Consider the following 23,924-nt stretch of genomic DNA (forward strand, 5'->3'; position numbering starts at 1 on the left):
GGATTATGCTGAGCTCCGGATGAAATACTCAGGCGGCAGAAGTCGGGGCTATTATGGACACTATAACAACGACATCAAGCGAAAGGTTGGCAAGATCAACCTATCATCCTTTGATGGAACCAGAGCAACCTCGGCACAAGCTTGGGTTCAAAAAGTAGATACCTACTTCCAACTCAACCCGATGCGAAGATGAAGCTATCAAGTTTGCAGCACTTCACCTAGAAGGAGTCGCGCACGAATGGTGGCATCATGGAATGATCACTCTCAGCCATGACCAAATAACTTCCTATGCCGACTTCACAGAGAAGCTCATAGATCAGTTTGACGGGAAGGATCCAGAACTCAATTTCAAGGAGTTGGAGCAACTAAAACAATCGGGACCTGTGGACAGTTACATCACAGAGTTCCAGAGACTATCTGTGTTGGTAACAGACATCTCAGAGTGGAGATTGGTGGTCTTGTTCATGGATGGATTGATGGAACCTCTGAAAGGTTGGGTAAAAGGGTTCAACCCCAACACACTCACAGAAGCAATCAAAAAGGCCCGTAACATGGCAACATCTTCCTCTTCTAGAAATTTTGCACATAACAAACCACCTTTCGTTCCGAAGGAGAAGGATAATAAACCCTTTCCGAAGAGGTTATTTCTTGATGAAGCCACAAAACAAGAACTTAGAAGGAAGAAGCTTTGTTTCACCTGCAAGGAGCCATGGGAACCAGGACACCGATCTTTGGGCAAAGGAAAGATTCCCTATATTGAAGTGATGTCCAATGGAGAAGACGATCCTGAGGAAAGTGAACCACCAAGGGAAGAATCTGCTGAAGAAACCAGCCTGGCGGAGAGAATCTCCACATTGGTATGGAGAGGAGGAGTCATTGCCACACTGGCGGGTACACCAAGGTGCAGTGTATTTAGGGTACATGGTACACTCCAAGGGCAACGAGTCTTGGTTATGCTCGACAGTGGGGCCTCACTCAACTTCATAAACTCATCACTCGTCACTCGAAGGGGTTTGTGTACAAAGGAGCATGAAGGGTTCGATGTCAAGGTGGCAGGAGGCAATCTCCTATCATGCACTCACCTGGTTCCGCAACTAAGCATCACCATGGGAAATTACACAGTGACCGACGATTTCTTTGTAGTAGATCTGGATGACACGGATGTCATATCGAGCATTCAATGGATGGAGACCCTCGACCAGTACACGCAGAGCTTCAAAAGGATGGAGTTCTCATTAGAGGTGGATGGCAGGAAGGTGGTTCTCAGAGGAATGTCGAATGGCGACCCGAGGGAGATTTTGCCAAACGGATGGAAGCCATCTTCAGGCATGATGAAGTAGTCTGGGCAGCACATTGCTTGATCTTGACAAAGCCTGTGAAAGAGCATCCGACTTACTACCAGGATGAGGAACTTTAGTCGGTTTTGGGTAAGCATAGTCTGGTCTTCCCTGATATTCCACCTAGTATACCCCCACACCGAGGGTTTGAGCACACCATCGAGTTGGAGGAAGGAGCAAAACCCATTATCACCACACCCTACAGCCACCTGAAGAAGTTCAAAGAAGAGATAGAGAAAACGATAAAGAAACTCCTCGATAAAGGATGGATCCAGCCCAGCTCTAACCCCTTTGCATCCTCAATGGTACTAGTGAAGAAGAAGGACGGAACTCTCAGAATGTGTGTTGACTACCGTGCACTGAACAAGAAGACTATCAAGAATAGATACCCCATTCCCAGGATCGATGAGTTGTTGGACGAACTACATGGCGCGGTCTATTTCTCCAAAATCGATCTCCGCTCCGGCTACCATCAAATCCGTATGAGGGAGAAAGATGTGGAAAAGACAACCTTTCATTGCCATTACGGACACTGAGTTCTTGGTCATGCCATTTGGATTAACCAATGCTCCAACCACTTTTCAATCCTGCATGAACCACATCTTCAACAAGCAATTGCGTAAGTTCCTATTGGTATTCTTCGATGACATACTCATCTACAGCAAGACCTGGGAGGAACATCTGGGACATTTGGATGAAGTATTGGGGATTATGAAATCGCAATCATTATATGCCAAAAGGTCCAAATGTGAATTTGGAATGACCAAGGTCTTGTACTTGGGTCACGTCATCAGCACCCAAGGGGTACAAGTTCACCAAGAGAAGATTCAAGCAATTTTGTATTGGACTCCACCCAAGACTCTCTCGGAGCTGCATGGATTTTTTGGATTGTGTAGTTATTATAGGAGGTTTGTGAAAGGATTTTCACAGCTTGGTGCACCACTGACAGATCTAACAAAGAAAGGATCCTTCCATTGGAATGCGCAGGCACAACAGACCTTCAACAAATTAAAAGAAGTTATGAGCACGTGTCTGGTCCTAGCACTACCAGACTTCACTCGCCCTTTCATCCTAGAGTGTGATGCCTCGGGAGAAGGCATTGGAGCAGTGTTGATGCAAGACCATCACCCCATTGCGTTCGAGAGTCGGAAGCTCTCAGGAGTTGAGCGGTTGTACTCCATCTACGACAAGGAGATGCTCGCCATCATGCACGCACTAACAAAGTTTTGGCAGTACCTCGTTGGGGCAAAGTTTGTTGTCCAAACAGACCACAATAGCTTGCGATATTTCTTGGAGCGGAGAGATCTGAATGAATGACAACAGAAGTGAGCGAGCAAAGTCCAAGCATTTGATTTTGACATTGAGTATTGTGAAGAGCAAGAATAATGTGGTAGTCGATGCCCTCTCAAGAAGGCCTGCCATATGTTCTTTATCCCAGATTTCGGCAGATTGGAAGGAACACCTGTTGGTTGAATACTCCAAGAATACCTTTGCCTGGGAACTGATGGATGGTCGAGTGCAGGACGACCGATACAAAGTGGTTGATGACAGCATTTACCACAAGGACATAATTTATCTGGTACCCGAATCCAAGATGAAGGAAAAGATTTTGAAGGAAATGCACGATTCTCCCTTTGCCGAACACTCGAGATACTTGAAAACCTACAGATAGATCCGAGAAAGGTTTTCCTAGAAGGGACTTAAGAACGACGTCCTACAGTATGTGCGGGAATGCTCCACCTGTCAGCAGAACAAATCTGAGCACACCCTACCACTCGAAGAGGGAAAACTTTAAGAAACCCCCCCCTTGGACAAGGTGTAAAAACTTGGCAAAAGTTGTATAATTCCTGAGGAAAATTTTAATTTTACTGGCGAATTTTTGCGGTTTACGGAGAAAAAATAATAATCTCCATTGGCGAATTAGCCGTGATCACTCAAAGTTTGTGAAAAATCCTGGCGAATTGTAATGTTTTTAAAACCAAAAAAATATTTGCATTAGCAATTTCAACCTATTTTCAAACCATTAAAAAAAATAATTGGTGATTTCAAACCATAAAAATAAAATATTGGCAATTTCAAGCTATTTTCAAACCATAAAAAGAATATATTGGCGATTTCAAGATATTAAGTAATTAAAACACGTGGCACACAGTCATCAACTCTCTACCTGAAAGACTGCCCATTAGAAAATCTTGCGACCTAGCAACAAGCCCTTACGACTCTATCTCCAACTCGCAAGCTGAAAATGCTAAGCCTTCATAACCTCGAGATCTAGCGACTGAGGGAAACTGAACTGCCACTCGCCAATTCTCGACCACAAAATGTTAAGTCCTCGTTACCGCAGCGACTTGGAGATAGTGGTAACTTTAACCCTTGTCGCGTACTCGCCAACACAAAATTGTTTATCTCTTAACCGCTAGCACTTCACTCGCAAGCTCGCGGCTTGATCAGGTCTTCAGACATTTAACTTCGCGAGCTGGTGATAACCATAAAACTTAACCACAAATTGTCTGGTCGCTAGCTCGCGACCTAAAAATGCTAACATTAAACAAACATGAGAGCTAGCAACAACTATATGAAATGAGTTACTCGCTAACTCTCACAGCTATAATGTATGACATCAGACCAACTTGAGGCCTCGCAACCAAAGCAACTTCATTAACAATCTCCAGCTCAGTAACATAAAACACTAACACCCAAAAAGCTAGAGACCTCGCGATGTAAACCCAAACCAACTTGTCGCCAGCTCACGGCTTGATCACGTCTTCAGACATTTTACCTCGCGAGCTAGCAATAGCCATAAAACTTAACCACAAACTATCGGGTCACTAGCTCGCAACCTAAAAATGCTAACATTAAACAAACATGAGAGCTAGCGACAACTGTGGTGGCAAGCTAATATGTACAAGGAATTTTTTAGGCTTGGATGCCGACTCATTCCTGAGGAACTAGTTTGAAGGTTTCTCCTGAGTCGGGGTTGATTAGACAAGCGAGGACGACAGCTTCATAGGCATAAAAGGATTGGATAGCTTCTGAGTTAGAGATGGGAGATCATGGATTTCTCTGAGAAATCGAAGCTCAGGTTGCTTGTTGTCAGGGATTCTGAAGCAGAATTTGTCCAATCAAGGAGGAATAAAATTAGAACAAAATCGTTCACAATAGATGAGCCTTAGCAGGATACAGTGGATTTGATAGGCATGACTTCTATAGTCTACAGTCATGTTGAAAAACACCAAAATGATGATTTTTCACGTGAATGAGCATCAGCAAATGAAGTGTTAAAAGGTTATAAATACAATGGAGTGGTGACTTAATTGGTAGAAGAAAAAAGAAACCTTTTTCATTTTCTAAGAGTGGTTTTTCCCTTAGAAAGGAAGATGATGTTTGAGCAGGATCGTGCATGTAGTTGTTGTGTGCTCTATGATACCGGATGGGTGTTTTTTTGTTCTCCTATGTGGGTTTGTTTATTGTCAGAGGGGTTGTGAAAGTGAGAAGGATTGCCAGAGGGGGTGTGAAAGCCTTTTCTTATCAAGAAAGGCCAAGCATGGCACATCCTCTACTTCTACTCTGCCACAGGATGGCAAGGGGTCTGAAGAAGGAGCCCGCAGAGGAATGAAAGAAGGATTTGTTTGGGTGGGGAGTGGCAGCCAGTCATCTTTGTGACAACATGGAAGTTGCAACCCCTCCCCAACATATTACATTTACCCTAAAGCTCCTCTTTCCACTTTCCCCGATCGTGGGCATGAAGGCTCGAGCTCCTCTTTCCATTTTCTCTGTTCCTGGGCATGAAGGCTTCCTCCTCTATTTGGAAACGATCTGTTGGACAGAACCTAACATCTAACATTCCATCCGAAGGCATCAGGGTGATAATGGCATGGCTCAAGCAGTTTTGCAAGTTGTATAGTCATTGGGGTTCCTTTTCTGGTTCCAATAGTGATTCTAGACTCTAGGTGAAGGGAGCAAGTTGTATAGCCATTTACAAAGCAAATGAAAAGCATTTAGTGTCAAGCTTTGTGCAGATTCTTGAAGGAGTTATATATAAATTTATTTTGTGACGGTCGACGGAAGTAGTAATTTTATTCAATGGAAATTAAATTCTGATCTATTTCTCTCCAGTGTATAACTCTATCTCTTTCAAATGATCAGAATCATGAGTTTTAACTTTTTTCATTTGTTGCATTGTTATGGTGTATGTAATTTTAATTTAATGCTTCCTATTATGCCCAGGAATGCAAAATTTATGTTAGTCTAGAATCATATTAAGGATTCACCTCATTGTAATTGGTGGGTAGATTATAGGTATGAGTAAATGCCAACTTTATGGAGGAGGGAAAACATGTACATGATAGTCATAGAACACCTCCATATATATTACATAAACATCCATAGCATATAAAATCATAAGAGTATTAAGAATGAAAGTATCAAACACCACAATAGATAGGAATACAACATAATTAGTAAAACATGCATGCAACTCAATTAAAGGGAATATCTTTTGAGGATCCAATTCCATGATAGATGTTATAGACAAATCACAATTTCATAATCAAAGGCAAACAAGAAAACATATTCACCCACAATGAATCAACTATTATAATTGGAAGGTCACTTCACCAAGTCAACATCAAAACAACAAACCAATGCCTTATCCTAGGGCATAGAGTCACTTACAATTCAAAGACAACCTGATAATAAACTTCAATAAGATTCATTTGCAGATAAATAGGAATGAATATGCCATTACATACACAACCCAAATTCATACGTAAACTGAAAAACCCTTGACCATTCAATTCACAGTGAAAACATAAATTCAACACAAAGACAATTATGTGAAGATCTCAAACTGCAAATGATATTGATATTATATTCATAATGATATCAGAAAGTAAATTCAAAATGCCATTCAGCTATGCACTTATCAAATTCTTGAACAGTTGAACTATTATAACTATATCAGACTTTTCAACATCAATAAAAGTGGCCAACTGGCCATCCCTCTCTACTGATCAAAAAGAAAAAGTGGCCATCCCTCTCAAATTAATCTTGGAATCCTTTTATAAGATGAGGATTCAACAAGCTTATAATTACTGTGAGGAATCTTGGGTAGCAACTTGGCATTTCTTCTTTTGCTTTAGCATGGCTTGCCACCTGTCCACCTCTTTGTCTATTGGCCAACTGAATGCCTTTACCTCTTCCAACTTTGCAACTCAATCTATCCATCTCGCATTTGTAACTGCCATGGCCTCAACAATAAACTTTGCATGGTCAACCTCAACCTTGAACAGCGAATCAAGCATACCGTTAAGTAAATCAGCATCAACCTGTTCATCTATATGCTTGATTATTTCTTCTTCCTCCAGAATCAAATCAAATTCGCTGGTCCAATCAGAAACTGATTTCAAATCTCCATTACTACCATAAATTGAAGGCACCAATTTACTATAACCTTCCCCAAATGTCTGCAATTTTTCATTTATAAGCACATCCTTCCCTGTGAAAAATGCATAAGCTGCATTCATTACCTCCACCATGTCTTTAGTGTCACTGATCTTGGGAGGGAACTCGTCACTATACATCATTGCAGTATCTAGCTTATCCATTAATCTACTTCTTCTTGACCAAACATTGAGCAAAGGTCAAAGAAAAGCGACAACCTCAGAGGATGTTTTACTTGCCTCTTTCAAAGAAATGTGCAAATCAAGCACTACCATCAATTTTCTTTTCAATACATTAATCCTGTGTCTCAGAATTCCTGACACAACAGAGATAGCCTTGACATTTTGTTCCTTTTCAAGCTTTTCAATTTTCTTTGTGTATTCCTCCATTTTTGTTGTCACATCAGCTAGTATTTCTTGTACTTGTTTTGTAATCTGTATTGGAGGGGGCTCATTTGCAATTTTTTCTTTCAACTCCACTAACTCTTCCTCCAGAGCACCCTTCTACATCAGTGTCTCTTCATATTTTTTAGATAATGCAATCAATTGGCTATATGTTTCTGTGTATCTTCTTGACAAATCCTCTATTTTTGATAAATTCATGAAAGAAACTTTAGTCAAAAATGAGGCAATCTCCGTGTTAGTTGTGTTCTGCAAATTCCAGATCATTCTATCAGCTTTCTTTTCTACTTGGGTATTTAGAAGGCGGGGCTTTTGAGTGGAAGGGGCCAAAGACCAAGCAGCAAGTGTCTTTGACTTGGGATTAAATCCTAATCCTCTTATTACATCTCCAATTTCAAATTCAGTTTTAAACATTGGGTCCTCTTGCTTCCTAATCTGATCAATAATAAAAATAGACTTAATCAATTGTCTTGCCTGTTCCACAGATATTTGCTCCTTGTCAGGATCATATTCCTGCAGTGCCTTGATGATCTCCTCTTTCTTTTCTACATTTCCTTCCTCTATGATCAGATTTTGTCTTAATTGATTTTGTTTCAACCTTGTCAAAAAACTTTTAAATTCATCTGACTTAATAAAGTCATCATCTTTCATGAACTCATTTGACAACATCACATGCTCATCAAAGCCTTGAGCAAGGGCTTCGTTTGTTTCTCCCTGTTCTTCATTCTACCCTGCTTCTCTGAGATATGTCCTTATTTGATGAAAGTAGTGTCCTTGTTCTGTAACAATTGCTCTAGCAGGGTCTCTCCTCACAATTGTACCGACCTCAACCGTACAGACAATCCTCCTTGAAGACAAGTGGTAAGGAGAAGCTGAAGCTGCGTTTCTATGGACCCTACAGGGTGGTTCGGAGGGTGGGCAAAGTTGCCTACAAGTTGGAGCTTCCTGAGGGGAGTCGGATTCACAATGTTTTTCACGTGTCATGTCTCAAGAAGGTCGTCAGGCAGCATGTCACAGTGTCCAAGGATCTGCCACCCATCGATGAAGAAGGAAAACTAATTTTGGAGTCGGCGAAGATCATCGATGTCAGAGAAAAGAGGCTGAGATCACACACAGTCAAGCAATTCCTTGTGCGCTGGAAGAATCTACCCATCGAGGATGCCACCTGGGAAGGCGAGCAAATTCTAGAGCATCCAAGTTTGCAATTGCTTGAGGGCAAGCAATTTTTGGCCCGGGAGGACTGTGATGTCCCCGATATAATTAAATAATAAATACTTTATTGTAAGGCCCCAAATGTAATAACAAATCTTTCGGGCCCTTTATTTAATTAGATTAGTCAAGTCTTAGTTTGGTCATGTCGGCCCGTTTGTAACCCTTTGGGAAAGTTCCCGAAGCTCATATTTATGGTCGAGTCTGTCATTTGTGTTGGTAGGCGATTTTGGTATTTTCTCTTGTTTGTGCGAATTCCAGTTGGAGTTCTATTATCTACCATTTCGAAGGTGAAAGACCCTCCCTATTTCGTTCTCACAGTTTCAGTGGGAGTAACTCCTCACCCTACTTTGCCTTGCTCTCTGTCCCGGATTGTTGTAATTTGAAGTGCATTAATCTAACTATTCTCTGGCTCATGCAATAACATATAAATCTTCTTGTTCATCGTTTATCTGGCATCATACCTTATTACAAGCTTCATCGATTGGTTTGGCGACTAGTCTTCACTACTGTACGGTTTTCACATTGTATGGACTGCACCCTCACCGTATGGTCTCACACCATACTGCCACCCCTCCTCACACCACCGTACATCTTTTGCACCGTATGGCCTCCCTCACTCCACCGTACGACATTCACACCGTACTGCCACCCCTCCTCACACCACCATACAACCTTCACTCCATCGTACAACATTTGCACCGTACGACCCCCTCCTCATACCACCGTACTGCCACTCCTCTCACCACCGTACGGCTTATTCATTGTATGACCTTTCCCTTGCCAGTTACACCGTACGGTCAGGGAACATTACAACCAAAAGCTCTATCAGTGAAACACTCACCGATCCAGAAACCAAGCTTCTAAGCAAGCAGGATAGCATCCGATCTCCAGACCAAAACCAACTGACCAAGTATGAGTATAAGCATTATGAACAAACCAATTCCATCACTAGATTATATCGGAGCCTGTCGAATCATACCGGATCCAAGTTAACCAAAAACCACTCAACCTATCGAGACCAGAAAGGTGTCGGTAAAGCATCCAAACAGCTAGTGTTGACATCAATGACAAAACATCAATGCAACACATAATCAATTCCAACAAATGGCCAACATTCACATCCTCCAAGAGGAGGAGACAAACGAATACTTCACTTTCAGATGCATTTTTTACTATGGGACACAAGGAAGATTTCTTTGCCTCTATAGGGACTCAAGCAACAACCTATCTACTTTCTTGAAATAATTAGACTAGCAATGCATAGCTCTTTTTCCTCCTGAGGTTATCACACTTAGACATAGATCTCTTCAAGAGTTTGAAGCTCTAAAGCCACTGTTTTGATCCCTTGAGTGCTTTTAGCAGCCCACTAGGCAACAAGAACCACAAAATGGCCTTTAGGTACCAATACCTTGCAGATTAGAGTTGGTTTATTAGTTAGGTGGCCTTTCTCTCAACAAACCATTACTACTTAGGTTACTTAGATTCCCCATCTTGCTCTTCCTTGACATCATGGCTTTTCTCATTCTTGATAACTTGAATCAACTCCATACCAAAACATGGATGTACTACTTACTGGTCACCCCAAACCATAGGGGCAAACTCATATTATGAGCTTCTTTTCTAATATGTGAGTTATATTGGCCTTGGATGGTACGGGAGTTTATAGAGGAAGTGCTTTGATTCATTCTAGGGTTATCTCCCACAAGTTACTCCCTGACGAGTATTATTTCTCACAAAAATAGTATTATCTCTCACAAGTTATCAATGAAAACTTAAGTTATTCCTCTATTTCAAATGTAGATGGAGATATTCAATGAGATTTCCTTCCATTCTAATCAACACATGCTTTTGGGGCTCTTGTTTGTGCTTCATTGCTATTTGTATTGCTATACGTTAGTGGCACGGTGCTTTGTTTTGTCTTATGTATTTGTATTATTTTGATTCTACAGTTTTCTCTTCCTAGAACTTTCAATTGTTAATTATTGTAATCTCTAGTCCCATTGTCCTACTTTTGGTCATTTGTGGACATGAATCTAGTTTCTTTTTATTTCTTTCTTTTTATTTCTTTCTTTCTTTCTTTAACTACTTTATGGAAAATTACTAAATCAAGGGAGATGACAAATGGATAATTAAAGGCAATTTTAACACAATGATGAATGGATAACAGAAACTAGGAATCTCTTTCAAAAGCTAAGGTTCCTTAGATTATAAAGATTTCCTCTCCTAACTTGGAACAATGGGACATAAAGCCTGTAAATGATGTTCAATATACATTCAATATGCAAGTTATATTCTACTTTAATATTTTGTTTTCTCTATTACTGAATTATTATATAAATCTGATTGTCTTCTTTTATGTGGCAGGAGAGGAGGAGCATTTATAAATTTCAATGTCCATTCTCACATATTTCATTTGACATATATAGTAGGCTGGGTACAGTCAAGCGATGCCTTGACCGACCATGTCTTTTGGACATGGCCGATCAAGACATCACTTGATCGTGCCCCCTCACTATAATGGTGCATGGCTTTTATTTTACCAACCGGTGCATATTCAAACACCCGATAATTATCAGTGTATGCCAAATGGTACATGGTTATATTAACACTATCTTAACACCCGATATAATCGGTGTATGCCAAACGGTGCATGGTCATATTATCACTATTCTTAACAGCCGATATAATCGGTGTGAGTTTAATATATCACCCGATATTTAATCGGTGCAAACATAGACTAATATCAATATACATTCAATATGCAAGTTATATTCTACTTTAATATTTTGTTTTCTCTATTACTGAATTATTATATAAATCTGATTGTCTTCTTTTATGTGGCAGGAGAGGAGGAGCATTTATAAATTTCAATGTCCATTCTCACATATTTCATTTGACATATATAGTGGGCTGGGTACAGTCAAGCGATGCCTTGACCGACCATGTCTTTTGGACATGGCCGATCAAGACATCACTTGATCATGCCCCCTCACTATAATGGTGCATGGCTTTTATTTTACCAACCGGTGCATATTCAAACACCCGATAATTATCAGTGTATGCCAAACGGTACATGGTTATATTAACACTATCTTAACACCCGATATAATCAGTGTATGCCAAACGGTGCATGGTTATATTATCACTATTCTTAACAGCCGATATAATCGGTGTGAGTTTAATATATCACCCGATATTTAATCGGTGCAAACATAGACTAATATCAATAGTCTAACCGATAATCATTAAGTCGTATTTGCAAAGGTTAATTCGATTTGTCAATCGGTGAATAAGAATAGATTATCAAATTTGGAATACTATGATAATGAACAGTTAATATAAAAGGAATGTTTATCAATTGAATGCTTGAGTTTATTCATTTTAATAATTCATATGATAAATGATTGAATGAGAGACTTCATTTATCTCTCATTCAATCATTTATCTTACCGAAGCTATCTATACCTTAACAAAGCCTACCTATGAATTCTTAACTTGAAACAATTAATAGAAAGGAAAAGAAAACCTAGAGGAACCATTGGATCAATTATTTTGGGGAAAATAAGGTTATATAATAATTTTGCCTTGAAATTTAATGTACTATATGAAGGAGGGTCGGACTATCAGCCACTTGTTCTTTGATACATAGTTCAAAAATTAGACGAGGAAAAACCTTGGTAGACTCGGAAAAAATTAAAAAGTCAAACTCGAGAAACACAAAAATGGTGAAATTTCCAAATATGGAAAAACACAAACTTGTAAAATAATCTTTAAAAACATGCATAAAACTAGATTTACAAAGGTCAAAAGTGGTTTTTCCTTCATTAATAGATCAAAAAATGAATTCAATTCATACACAATGTTATATGAATATAAATTACATATTTGTATTACTATTTTACAAAATTCATCCATTGAAAACATGGGCCCACAATTTTATTTTATTTTGCTTTTTAAAACCAAAGTTGGGCCGAGTGACAAAAAACAAAATTAAGTCCTTCAAGATCACATGAAACTTCATTGTGCATTCTTGAATGCTTGAAAGAAAAACAGCTCAAGTGTTCCAAAAAAATGATGCGATAATGATAAAAATGACTATTCTTTTTTTTGAAGTAGACTATTATATTTTAACTAATGCCTTGGAAAATGGCCATGATACAATATTTTTCATCTTCTTGTTATGGTATTTATTGGAAGAAACCTTGAATAATCATCCCATAAAACTCACACTAGTGCACATAAGTTCATACTTCATACAAAAGAGGAAAATTTGTTTATTGGATTCCTACCACCTATCTATGAAGAGATTCTATTGCAGAATAATTTATTGGAGAAGAGGGAATTATTTTTACCAAGGAGATAGATCTTCATTAAAAAACAAAGTTAGAAGTTGCAAATTCCATTGGGAGTCGTCTTGAACGCTCTCTCCATGATCATTGCTTGAGACAAACTATCTTGGGTAGGGTGGATTGTAACGTCCCCTTTTTGAAATAGGATTTACTAATAAAGAATAATAATAAAATTAAAATATAAAAGAATCAAATTAAAATACAATATAATAAAAATTTAATTAAGTTTAATGAATGGTTAAAAGGTATGAAATGAAGAGTTGTGACTCCCTCAAATATGAGAAATAAAAGGGAGAAGAGTTCATTTGAAAGGGGATATGGAGGAAGGAACAAAAAATGGAGCATGTGAATCAAGGAAGGAGTAATGGAAGAAGTAAGGAATGGGAAGAAAATAAGTGATTCTTTCAAAGTGCAGAAATTATGTAGGGTTGTACTCTTTCGAAGAGTGGTAATTGTGTAAGGTTGTAACTCTTTCAAAGAGAAGAAATTATGAAGGGTTGTACTCTTTCAAAGGGTTGTAATTATAAAAGGTTGTGACTCTTTTGAAGGGTGGTAATTGTGAAAGGTTGTGACTCTTGCAAAGCGCAGACATGATGAAGGGGTGCAACTTCTCGCTCACATTGGAAGATATAAAGGGAAGACGGTTTCATTTGAGGAAGACATCCTGTAATGTCCCACCCTGTTGTGGAACACTGGGAACTAAACTGCAGCAACCTGTCTTGTTTTTTTTTAAATTAAAAGTATTAAGTTTATTTTATTTGTGTGATCTTATAGAACTAGACAGAAGTTGCAGAATGTTTTTTTTTGTTTGTGTTTTGCAATGTTTGAGATGATAAACATATATAAACTTAAAATAAATATTGCCTTCAAATATCAGTCCTAAAAATCAATTAACATAACTTGCAACATAGGAAAGGAAGTTTCCAGATTTATTTATATATCTGAAATACAAGTTTCCTGGATGAAATGAACCCTAGTTCTGCAATATGATTTTACAAACAGTTTTTAGGCATACCCATAAATTGTTCTCTGAGACCTTGAAGAAGAATGGGCTGGAAGAGCTGTTTGCAGGTCTGATTCAGAAGGTGGCAACCACATAGGTCACTCCACAAATGAGTTGCAGCAGCTGTAACAACTTCCTTTCCACTCCCAAACTATTCCCAAATGTAAAGTATGTTTTAGGTGCCCAAAAGTGTGGAAGTGTGTCTCCAAAAATTAGGTGCTTGACCCTAGAAACACTCACTTTGCAAGAACTGGTTTGGTCTGGTGTAGTTCTGACTTTGCTATCGTAATCACTCAAACCCTCTGAAGTATGGTGAAATAATTTGTATAAAATGTTGTTAATGATAGAGCCTTGCAACCCAAAGACTGGACAGCATCAAAATAGTCATTCTAGCTCCATATATGGCCAAGAAAGGGGTCGGCTAGACAAGTAGGCAGCTTACTCAGAAAAATCCCTTTAATCCCTTGAAATCAGATACCAAATCTGCCTTCCCACTGTAAGGATGAAACTAGCCAATACCAATACTAAATAGCAGTTGTAATGATTTCTTTGAGCTCCAATGTTGTCCAAGAGGGGTTAGCCTAACAAGGAGACACCTCACTAAAAAAATTGCTTCAAAGGTTCATAAATCTTGGAAGCTCTTACAAAATTTGCCGCCTCCTTTGACGATGAAGAAAAACTATTACAACCAACACCAAACAGCAAAGGTTGTGACTTTGCCTTGCTCCAAATATGCCCAAGAAGGGGTCGTCCTAGCAAGAAGGCACCTCACTCGGCCACAACCAGCAAATACACTTCAAAACTGATTTCCTTTGTGCCCAAGTGAAACTCTAGAAGTAGAGATTCCTCACACACCCTGAGCTGATCTTCCACAACTATAGGTGTGATGACTCATGCAGTTTTTCGTCCCCACAAGCTGCTTCAAACCCTAGGGTTCAGCTAAGCTCCTCACAAGAGGCAAGCATGAAGTAACATCCAACATAACATAACCTAACAATGACTCAAGTTGCCTTTAGAGCCTCTTCTATCCTTACACCCTAATTAGGGTTTCTTTTTCAAGTGCCCACTTTATGATTTTAATTTGAGTTTTATTTAATTTCAAGTGTCTCATTAATATCTTTTTCTTTCTCCTCAAAGGGCGCCCACTTAAGTCACTCTTTTTTTATTATTATTTCCAGCTCTACTTGGAGTGGTATCCACGGAAAGTGACTTTATTATAAAGTCATTTTCATAACTTTATAAATCTAGCTTTTAGAGTCACCTTTTAATATCATTAGCAATATTACAAATAACATCAAATGTAGTGAACTCCACTTTCTCTCTCCTAAGGCGTCCATACTCTCTCTCTAAGATATTAGGTGAATTGTATCATAAAGTTCACTTTTGATGTTTGTTATTTAAGTTAAATATTAATTTAACTTAACAACCGTTTTGCAACATCATAAAATGATGCTCTGATACCTATTGATCCACTCAATTATAATGTCTGAACCTTCAGAGAATCAACTGAACATGGGTTCTCTATCCATCTTGTTAGTCTATGACAACCTAATGATACACTAACCCTGATTGGCTGACGTTGGCTAAGAAGGGGACATTATAGTCCGCCCTCCCCGAGATTGCTTGCCCACAAGCAATCACTTGTATCAAATCTGCATTAGACTCAAGTGTTCCCACCAATACCTAGAACCCATATTAATCTATGCCCTCGATATGTCTTCCCATGTGTATCTCCTTCAAATTTCCATTGCTCCACTCTTATAAAAACATCACTAGGCCTTGAATTGTGAAACAACTTATCATGATTCCAATGAAGTAATGCGCCAAACATACCAATGCCAGGATCCCAAATCATCACGCTGCCATATCCATCAATCATGAGAAAATAGAAGTATCTCAAAGAGCTATTAACAAGCAACTCTCCAACTCTAGATCTCTTATGGATATGCAAGATATCCATAATGGGTGCACTAAAAGACATAGTATCCCATCCTAGGCTGCTGATGTAGACCAGAACAGCACCCATAAATCTGAAACTCAGACCTATGATGATGTAAGGAGTGCCTCTAATGACTAATGATAATGACACTTCATCATTATGCCAACGTCCAATAGTGAAAAGATGATCCATGTTCCTCCAAGCACGCAAACAGGTGGTGTCCTCCACATCCCCTCTAGGAAATCAATGTATAACAGTATAGGACAGCCACCTCCTATTGATGCATGGAGTAGTGATCCATGAATTCGGACTGGAACATCAATGTCCTCATGCCCACACCCATACCAAGAACCATAGCCTAGCTGTAACACAATCATTTGTAACTCAAGGTCAAGTATTATAACAAATTAACAATATTCCCCCATGTTTAGGACCATACATCAACTGGAACTCAATTTCCCAAAATTCGTGCCAGTCAAAAACAAATGTCTCCATGACATGTGCCATAAGTCTCAGAGGTAGGGCAGCCTCATACCCTATCAAAGAGTCATTAACATGATGGGTTTGTATCACATCCTAAGTTCATTCCTCAAGCTCCCCACAAATGATCAAAGGTGTAGGAAGAATGTTAGTGGCTGGTTCACTAAGTGTGTGCTCAACTATCCCATCTTCATTTGTGATTTGAGCCTTTAATGGGCTCTCTAAAAGAGGGGATTCATGAACCTCATGATGCAAACGAGATATCCAAAAAGAATTGTGCTGGTTCATCTACTTGTTCTTCTTACTTCCTTCTCTTAAGAGGCTCATCCCTTGTATGCTCCATCTCCATGTCTTCTTCCCTTGGAAGAAATCATGATCGAGAACAGGCTTCTCTTTCCTATCTTGCTTGATCTATATAATTGCAACATTCCTTGATTCCTTGTAGATTTTGTTTTGCTTGGGCAGCCAACAACTTTGCCTTCTTGGCTCTTTGTAACCATCTGTCACACAAACTTTGGGTCTTCAACACATCTTCCATGCTATGATAGATAAAATCAGACATCTTGTAGATTGGATCTACACCAAAAACATCATGTATAACTCTTGAATCTTGATAGCCCTCATTAGGAGATTCAATAACCTTTACATCTTCATGTTTTAAGACTGCCATCTCATGATTGCAAGGAGATATGTGACTGCTGTTGTAACTCAGAAAATTAGAATTTGTTTTAAACCTTTATCATTAGATGTTGACACATTAGGAGTTTTTTCTGTTATGTCCTCTACCTCATGGCTGCAAATTACATTTTTGTTTTCATCTCTATGGAGCTCTTTTCATCCCTTTACCTATTTGTGTGATTTCAATCAATCTAGCATTATTTCCTCCTGATCCACTCAATTAAATAATGTAAGTTATAAAGTTATAAAGTTAAAATTAAAGATTTAACTTTATTGTTATTTTAATTTATTTAATTGTGGACTATATGAGCACCCCAAATATTAAAATGAAGTCTTAAAATTTAATAAAGGGAGCCTTTTGGGGGATGACCACCACTTTTGGAGGAGACATAAGGTTTTAAAGTAAAAAAGTAAAAGACTCCTTGGCTGGGTGTCAGAATTGGCGAGGATATAAAAGCAACTTTGGGAGCTCATTTCATTATGCTTGGTATTGATATTTTGAAGACTTCTTTGCTTGTTGAAATTGTTCATCATGTGGCTTTGTGAGGACAAAAATCCTTGCAATAGGCATGTTCCACATTGATGAGAGATCAAATCTAGAGGATTAACTGGTAGTTTCATACACAGTTTATTGTTGTATCAGACTTGTATAAAAACAATTGGAGAGTTTCGAGTGAGATTATCTGCTTTTGTTGTCTCCCATTGTTGGTCATACCGTCCATCTAGCTAGCCATACCATCTTGGGTGTGGCGTGGGGTTTTCCAAAGCTTCCAGCTGGACTTTGTTATTGATTATTTGGCTTGGGAGTGTCACATAGGATTCCTACAGCATTGCAAATTAGTTCATCCACAAAGGAGACCTTTCTTGGCTGTGGCATCCATTTTGGAGATCTTGCTGGAGCTGGTTGATAGTACAGTATTTGATCAAAGTCAATCAAATTTTCTGGGTTTGTTTGTAATGGCCTTGTAATAAAATGCATGAACTAGGTTATTCTTATTTTCATGATATATTGTAACTTCAGTTCTAAAATTAAATCTGAGGCATATCAGTTTGTGGGATTTCCTAAATATTGTTATTTTCTGAGTTATTTCATTGTTGCAAGTATTATCATTGTCATAGAAATCTTCTGCACATTTCTCTTCTTCTATAAACACATTCAAACAGAAAACAAAACAAAACAAAAAATCAATGGTGTATGTTACACCCACAAACAAGATAATGGAAGATCACATGAATATGCTAAACCAAACAATGGACATCAACCACTGTGGCAAGGATAATGATGAGGAAGAAGCTGCACCAACTATACTAAAGTGTTGGCCAAGGACCAAAATAACTAATATGGAGAGTCCTCTAGTTTTGTTTACCAATGTTCCCTAATCTTAGTTTGTTTGGCTATTTCACATTAGTGGCGGTTCTATCCCCTTTTTGATAATCAATAAGCTTACTCTCTTTATAAAAAAATGAGGGGTGATGGTAAGCACATGATCAAAAGTTGATCATAACATCCAACTTGTCTAGTTCTATTTAGATCTGAAACTATGGAAGAAAAGATACGCATATATATTTTAAACAAGTATCTTGAACAAGATTTTGCAAAATTGCTGATGGATTTTATAGAAAATTATAGCTTCAAGAAATTCATGAAGATAACTGTTTTGCTGCCAACCATATTTTCAAAACCATAGAAAGGTTTCTCCTTAATTTAGGAATTCAAAATAAATGAAGTTAAAAACTGTGGTTAACCTTTTGTGCTTAAGCTCTTTTTGTCTCGCTGCTTAAAGTAGAAGCTGCGATGATCAAGGGATTTATGGTAGTTTTTTGCAAAAACACCAGCCCAAACTTTGTTAAACTCGGCCTTACAATTCGACAGTTCATCTTTCTTTTGCTGAAGACGTTTCTGTATTACTGGTAAAGCACGACTTGGGTTTCCATGCAACAGATCTAGTAATTCAAGTCCATGATCACCATAAATCTGTTCAATGCATCTCAGATTTAAAACTGCAAAGGTAAAACATTGCCACATAGTGAGCCACTTCAAAGCCTACTATGATATGAATCTAACTTCTAAATGCAGTTACACCAGCTCAGAACAAACTCTACCTGTCAAGTGCTCTTCAATTTGGATATGATCGTCTCCATTAATTGTGCTATTGCGCTTCTTTTCCAGCAACTCTTTTATATTTATAATTGTTGCTGATATGGATTCCATCAGCATGTCCAATTCATATCTGAAAATTCACATTAGAAACATTAGCAACCATAAGAACATCTTCAAAAGTTCAAAGGAACTTTTATTCAAGTAATAAGAGAGAGATAATAAAATTAACTCATCAGTATATACTAAATGGTAAACATGGATAACATCCCCAAAAAGAAAGAGGCACCTAGCATCAAGAAATAAATTAACACCCCTTGTATGTAGCGTGCAAGATATGACATTCATCTAGACTATAATTTGTTCATAACTACTCTGATACAAATCTGTAAGAAGTGCCTTAAGTCCAAAATATATAGCAATACCTATCATCCTCACAACGAAAAAGAATCTCCTCATAGAGATTCTTCCGTGTGTGTTTGAATGAGTTATCCTCACTACCAGATGTCATTGTTACGCAACAATCATTCAATACCTCTGCTGCAAGGTCAGTACTGTAGCTGGCAACAGGTTTTAGGCACTGCAAAATAATGCAATTAACATCAATTTTTCATCTAATTTCAAATAAAAATTAAAGTTAAGTGATAAATAAGTTCAAATTATAAATTTATATTTGGTATTCATTTTATTTTATTTTAAAAAACTGCTCAAAATGAATGGCATTTACAATGCTGATTTCCAAGAGGAAAAAAATGGCTCTCTATGACTGGAGAAATATAATTATTTATCAATATCAAGTGTCCATTACAAAAACACATATATGAAAAGGTCTCTTACATTCTCAGGTAGCAAACAATAACTAGGTGTACAAAGCTCAAAGTCAGACGGACAAAACTCCGAAATTGGCTTGTCCATGCCTTTGCCTTTGCTTGACGTAGGTGAAGCATTGTTATTTAATTTATCTATTGACCTACAAGATTGATCATTATCTCCATGTCTATTTTTTCCATGATGTTGTTCTTTGTTTCTCTTGTTTTCCTTCTCTGATTCTGTCTTACTGAGCTTTCGTTTTTCTCTCTTGCAACAGTCCCCTGCCTGTGGACTTGTGTCTTCATCTTTGCTAGAGATAGGTGATGCATTATTATTTAACTTATCTCTTGACCTGCAGGATTGATCATGATCTCTGTGTCTATCTTTGTTATCATCTTGCTCTGTGTTTCTCATGTTGTCCTCCAACTCTCTATCGACAATATTTCTTTTTACTTTCTTGCAAAAGTCTCTTTTCTGTCGACCTATATCTGCAAAAACAAGTGCTTCAGGTCTAGAATAAAATTACAGGCATTAACTAAGATGTATAAATAAAGTTCTGAAACGTTTCATTGTTAATCTTTATCATCAACTCGAGAAAAACTCCTAATGCCATCTTGTAAAATATAATTTGCAGGATGAAAGATGTCGACAAAAAGATAAGGATCAAATGGCATAGTAGTCAAACATGAAGTTTAAAGCATGGAGAGAAAAAATATGAGCCTTACAAGAAAAATCATTTAACCTGATCACTAATGAGGCATGCTACGGTTATAGAAGGAAAACAAGCGACCTAGATATTTTGTATTTCTGAGATGTTGGCAATCTCCAAGAAATTTATCTGCAACTTAAAAAAATGGCTACTTATTTGTTTTAGGTAGTTTATCAGTAACAATTTTTTAACAATGAACCTAAACTTAGTTGAGATTCATTAAAGACAAATGCATTAGTTATGCAAGTATTCTAATGTTACTTACTCATTAAAGTTTTACTACAGTCCATGGGGGGATCTTGCAGAGAATTATCTCCAGGAGATCCATAAACTTGCTCCGTCAGTCTCTTCTCAGGCATCAAAACACCAGATGTGCTAATTATTGTCCCTGTATCAGGGCAGTGATACATACCATCCAACTCTGTCTCCCTATTGTGTGCTGGTCTTTTTTTACCCCCGTCTTTTAACTTCCACATTGAATCCTCGTTGAGGTGTTTCTCTTTATTAACCTTCTTCAAATTTCCATTATCTATGCCAACAGATGTTCTCTCAACACCTTCCCTTAAAAGACTTTGGAAAATCTGATGGTGATTACTGTTTGTATCAGCAGTTTTTTGTCTCTGTTGCAAAATCAAATTTAAAGCACAATTTGCTAAGAAAAGAAACTATAGAAAACTAAAAACATAAATAGGACTGGAAATCAAGCCAAGATTGTCACAACACACCTTGGCCATGTTTTCTTTGTACGAATACCTGACAGACTTCAATCCAGAGATGTGTCCAGATGAAGGCTGTTCAGAATCTTGAAGGTGAGTAACATGAGCAGAATCCATAGGTTTTGGAAGATATTTAGTGAAATCCTCTAGAAGATCTTTATGATCGCAAAACAGGAGTTTCACCTGCCAAAAAGTTAAAAAACAGATTAGATTTTGTTCTCTTTCAAATTTTAGCTTAAAAGCATAACAAATAAAATCACAGCTGCGTTCTTTTTTGTAAAACTGTATGATTGCAAAATAGGTGTCTTACCTGTTGATGTAAGTCATCGAGTGATATATCACCCTCCCGAGACATTTTCAGCATTTGCTGAAAGCTTTTGTAGACGTTTTTGTCATCATTTTGAAACCGTCTCTGAACATGGCAAAGTGCTTTGAAACATTTCATAATATAAATGTATTTCAAAAATGCTTTTAAATGCCAAAACCATCTATTTATACTTTTACTTATTCAATCTTATCTCAATCTTTTAAATATAATTGACAACTTGGTCAACATCAAGCCTATTTATACTTCTTCGAGCTTACCTTAATCTTCTGAATATAAATGAGAGCTTGATCAAAATCAAAACAGATATTCCTCGGGGGACGATCTATAGAAGTATCCGTAATTTCATAGCCTCTTGGAAGGAAAACATTAATTCCCAGAAGAAGAGAGTTATGGCCTTCAAACACATCTTTTAATCTGTTCATCATCTCATTTGTAATAAATCTGAAAAAAAAGGAAAAGGATAATTTCAATAAGGTTTACTGTTGATTAAAAAAATCAATCAGAATTTCAAAGCATTTATTTTAAGTCGAATTTTTCGCCAGTTAGTTAATTTCTCACAAATTTGCTATAATGGCAATTTTTCCAACTGCTAACTTTCCCCAAAAAGCAAAATGAATATAAAAAAATTATTAATTTTTCAAATAAATTTCAGATTGCCCAAGATATACATGTATAAACAGTGTGTCTCATATTTGGGACTATAACGCCTTGAACAGATTCAGATCTAAGTACTGATTACAAAGATTTGAAAAAGCGGCAAGCATACCCGTACAGCCTGAAATCTTTCATGACTTGAAGAAACCCAATATACTTCTCTTGATCGTTCTTGAAAGTTTCTTTGACTGTCTTTAGATATGAGTAGGCATTATCAACAATCCTGGATTTTTCATCACTGAGTGCCTCTTCAGTAGCCTTCAAATGTGCAACTGCATCTTCTTGTGTTACAAACTGTGATGGTTGATGCAACTGCAACCTACATCAGGAAAATAACAAGATAGTCATAAATAAATATTTTTCAAAAACCTACCTCTAAATTCAGCACATATCTTCAGATTGACTAAACCCCCCCCGTCCTTCCACGGTTACCACAAACTTCTAAAACTCAGCAGATATTCATTCAACTGTACAAACCCAAATCTTTACGCGGTTAAACTAAAATTCCATTGCATTGGCGTGCGAGGTAAGTTACCGTTTCTGCTGTGGCTCTTCCCTCATTTCGCTCTCTTGGAAGCAAGCGATTCCATACAATTCGATCCACACTAAAAAGGCAAACTGCTGAAATTCTCTGTATTATGCAGTTAACCCGAAACTTGGGTCACTGGTAAAACAATTTTAAGAGAAATAACGAGGATAGCAATAGTAAGAATCGAACAGCGGTGGACAAACTCCTTTAACGCCACCTTCAAATCGCAAAACTATGCATGGCGAGCTCTTGCGAGCATGTGTGCTTTTTTATACCAAGTTAATAATAATCTCTCTGTTTTATTTATACTCTTGCAAAGCTATTATGCGCCAGTGGCGGGTATTTCTGTGATGGGAAATTAAGCGCGCCTGTAAAAGCGGTGACGTTTTTCATTGGCTGTTATTTGCTCTATTACCTTGGCTTAAATAAATTTAATGTCGGAAGGAACAGCTGCTCAGTTAGTATTTTACGAGGTGGCGCCTTTCTCCAGATCCTGAGAGGGCACTTACGTTGCAAGACAGTGTATTTCTCAAAGAGAAAATTTTAATGTCTTTAAAAAACATATTTAAAAATTTTTATAAAATATTATGTATTTAAAAAATTTATGTAGATGCATAGATCTTTTAAAGTCGATGTTAAAAATAGTCTATGGGAATGCCAGCGTTGTCAGTTTAGTCCTTTTCTTATTCAAAGAGATGAGAAACATCCCATGTTTTCAATATATCTCTTTGTTAAATAAATTATGCGAGGAAACGGCTTTCATTAGATGAAATGATGTAAAAGAGAACTTATAAAACACTTTACCAAGGGACTAGATATTTATGGTGAGACAACTCATGAAATCATGGGTACTTGTTATCTTTTTGCATGAGAATTTTAAATATTAATATTTTTTCAAAAAATTTAAATTATAGTAATAAATAAATCAAGTATAATGATATGAGTGTTAACAAAAATCATTTTAAAATTGACATATTTTTCAAAAACTAAAATTATAAAATAACTCTTAAGTAAATAAAATAAGATCATTCTTAAATAAATTTTTATAATTATAAAAATTACTTTTAAACAAATAAAAATAGTTCTTCAAATAAAAATAAAAGAAATAGAATAAAATTAGTAGATCTTTTTTTTTTAAATCTATCTAAAATAAGCCCTTTTCTAAATGTCAAAATTTTCAATCAATCATCTATAATTCTTTTAAAAGAAAAATATGCTAATATTAACTTTTGTTCATAA

At 37.3% G+C, this 23,924-nt stretch overlaps 1 protein-coding gene across 1 annotated transcript in view; it reads right to left on the bottom strand.

Moving 5' to 3' along the window:
• The window catches only part of LOC131040431 (paired amphipathic helix protein Sin3-like 6), a 171,630-nt gene extending 148,454 nt beyond the window's left edge, over nucleotides 1–23,176 (bottom strand). The window contains exons 1-10 of the mRNA XM_057973336.2: nucleotides 22,692–23,176; nucleotides 22,269–22,475; nucleotides 21,760–21,943; nucleotides 21,485–21,586; nucleotides 21,184–21,357; nucleotides 20,724–21,078; nucleotides 19,777–20,237; nucleotides 19,365–19,519; nucleotides 18,945–19,072; nucleotides 18,588–18,842 (exon numbers count right to left, since the gene is read on the bottom strand). Of these exons, the coding sequence (XP_057829319.2) occupies nucleotides 18,588–18,842; nucleotides 18,945–19,072; nucleotides 19,365–19,519; nucleotides 19,777–20,237; nucleotides 20,724–21,078; nucleotides 21,184–21,357; nucleotides 21,485–21,586; nucleotides 21,760–21,943; nucleotides 22,269–22,475; nucleotides 22,692–22,717 (2,047 nt within the window). The 5' untranslated portion in view covers nucleotides 22,718–23,176. The remainder of the gene's footprint in view (nucleotides 1–18,587; nucleotides 18,843–18,944; nucleotides 19,073–19,364; nucleotides 19,520–19,776; nucleotides 20,238–20,723; nucleotides 21,079–21,183; nucleotides 21,358–21,484; nucleotides 21,587–21,759; nucleotides 21,944–22,268; nucleotides 22,476–22,691) is intronic.
• Between the last annotated feature and the right edge of the window lie 748 nt (nucleotides 23,177–23,924).

Source organism: Cryptomeria japonica, chromosome 10 (genome assembly GCF_030272615.1).
Source record: "Cryptomeria japonica chromosome 10, Sugi_1.0, whole genome shotgun sequence".
In the NCBI taxonomy this organism is placed as follows: Eukaryota; Viridiplantae; Streptophyta; class Pinopsida; order Cupressales; family Cupressaceae; genus Cryptomeria; species Cryptomeria japonica.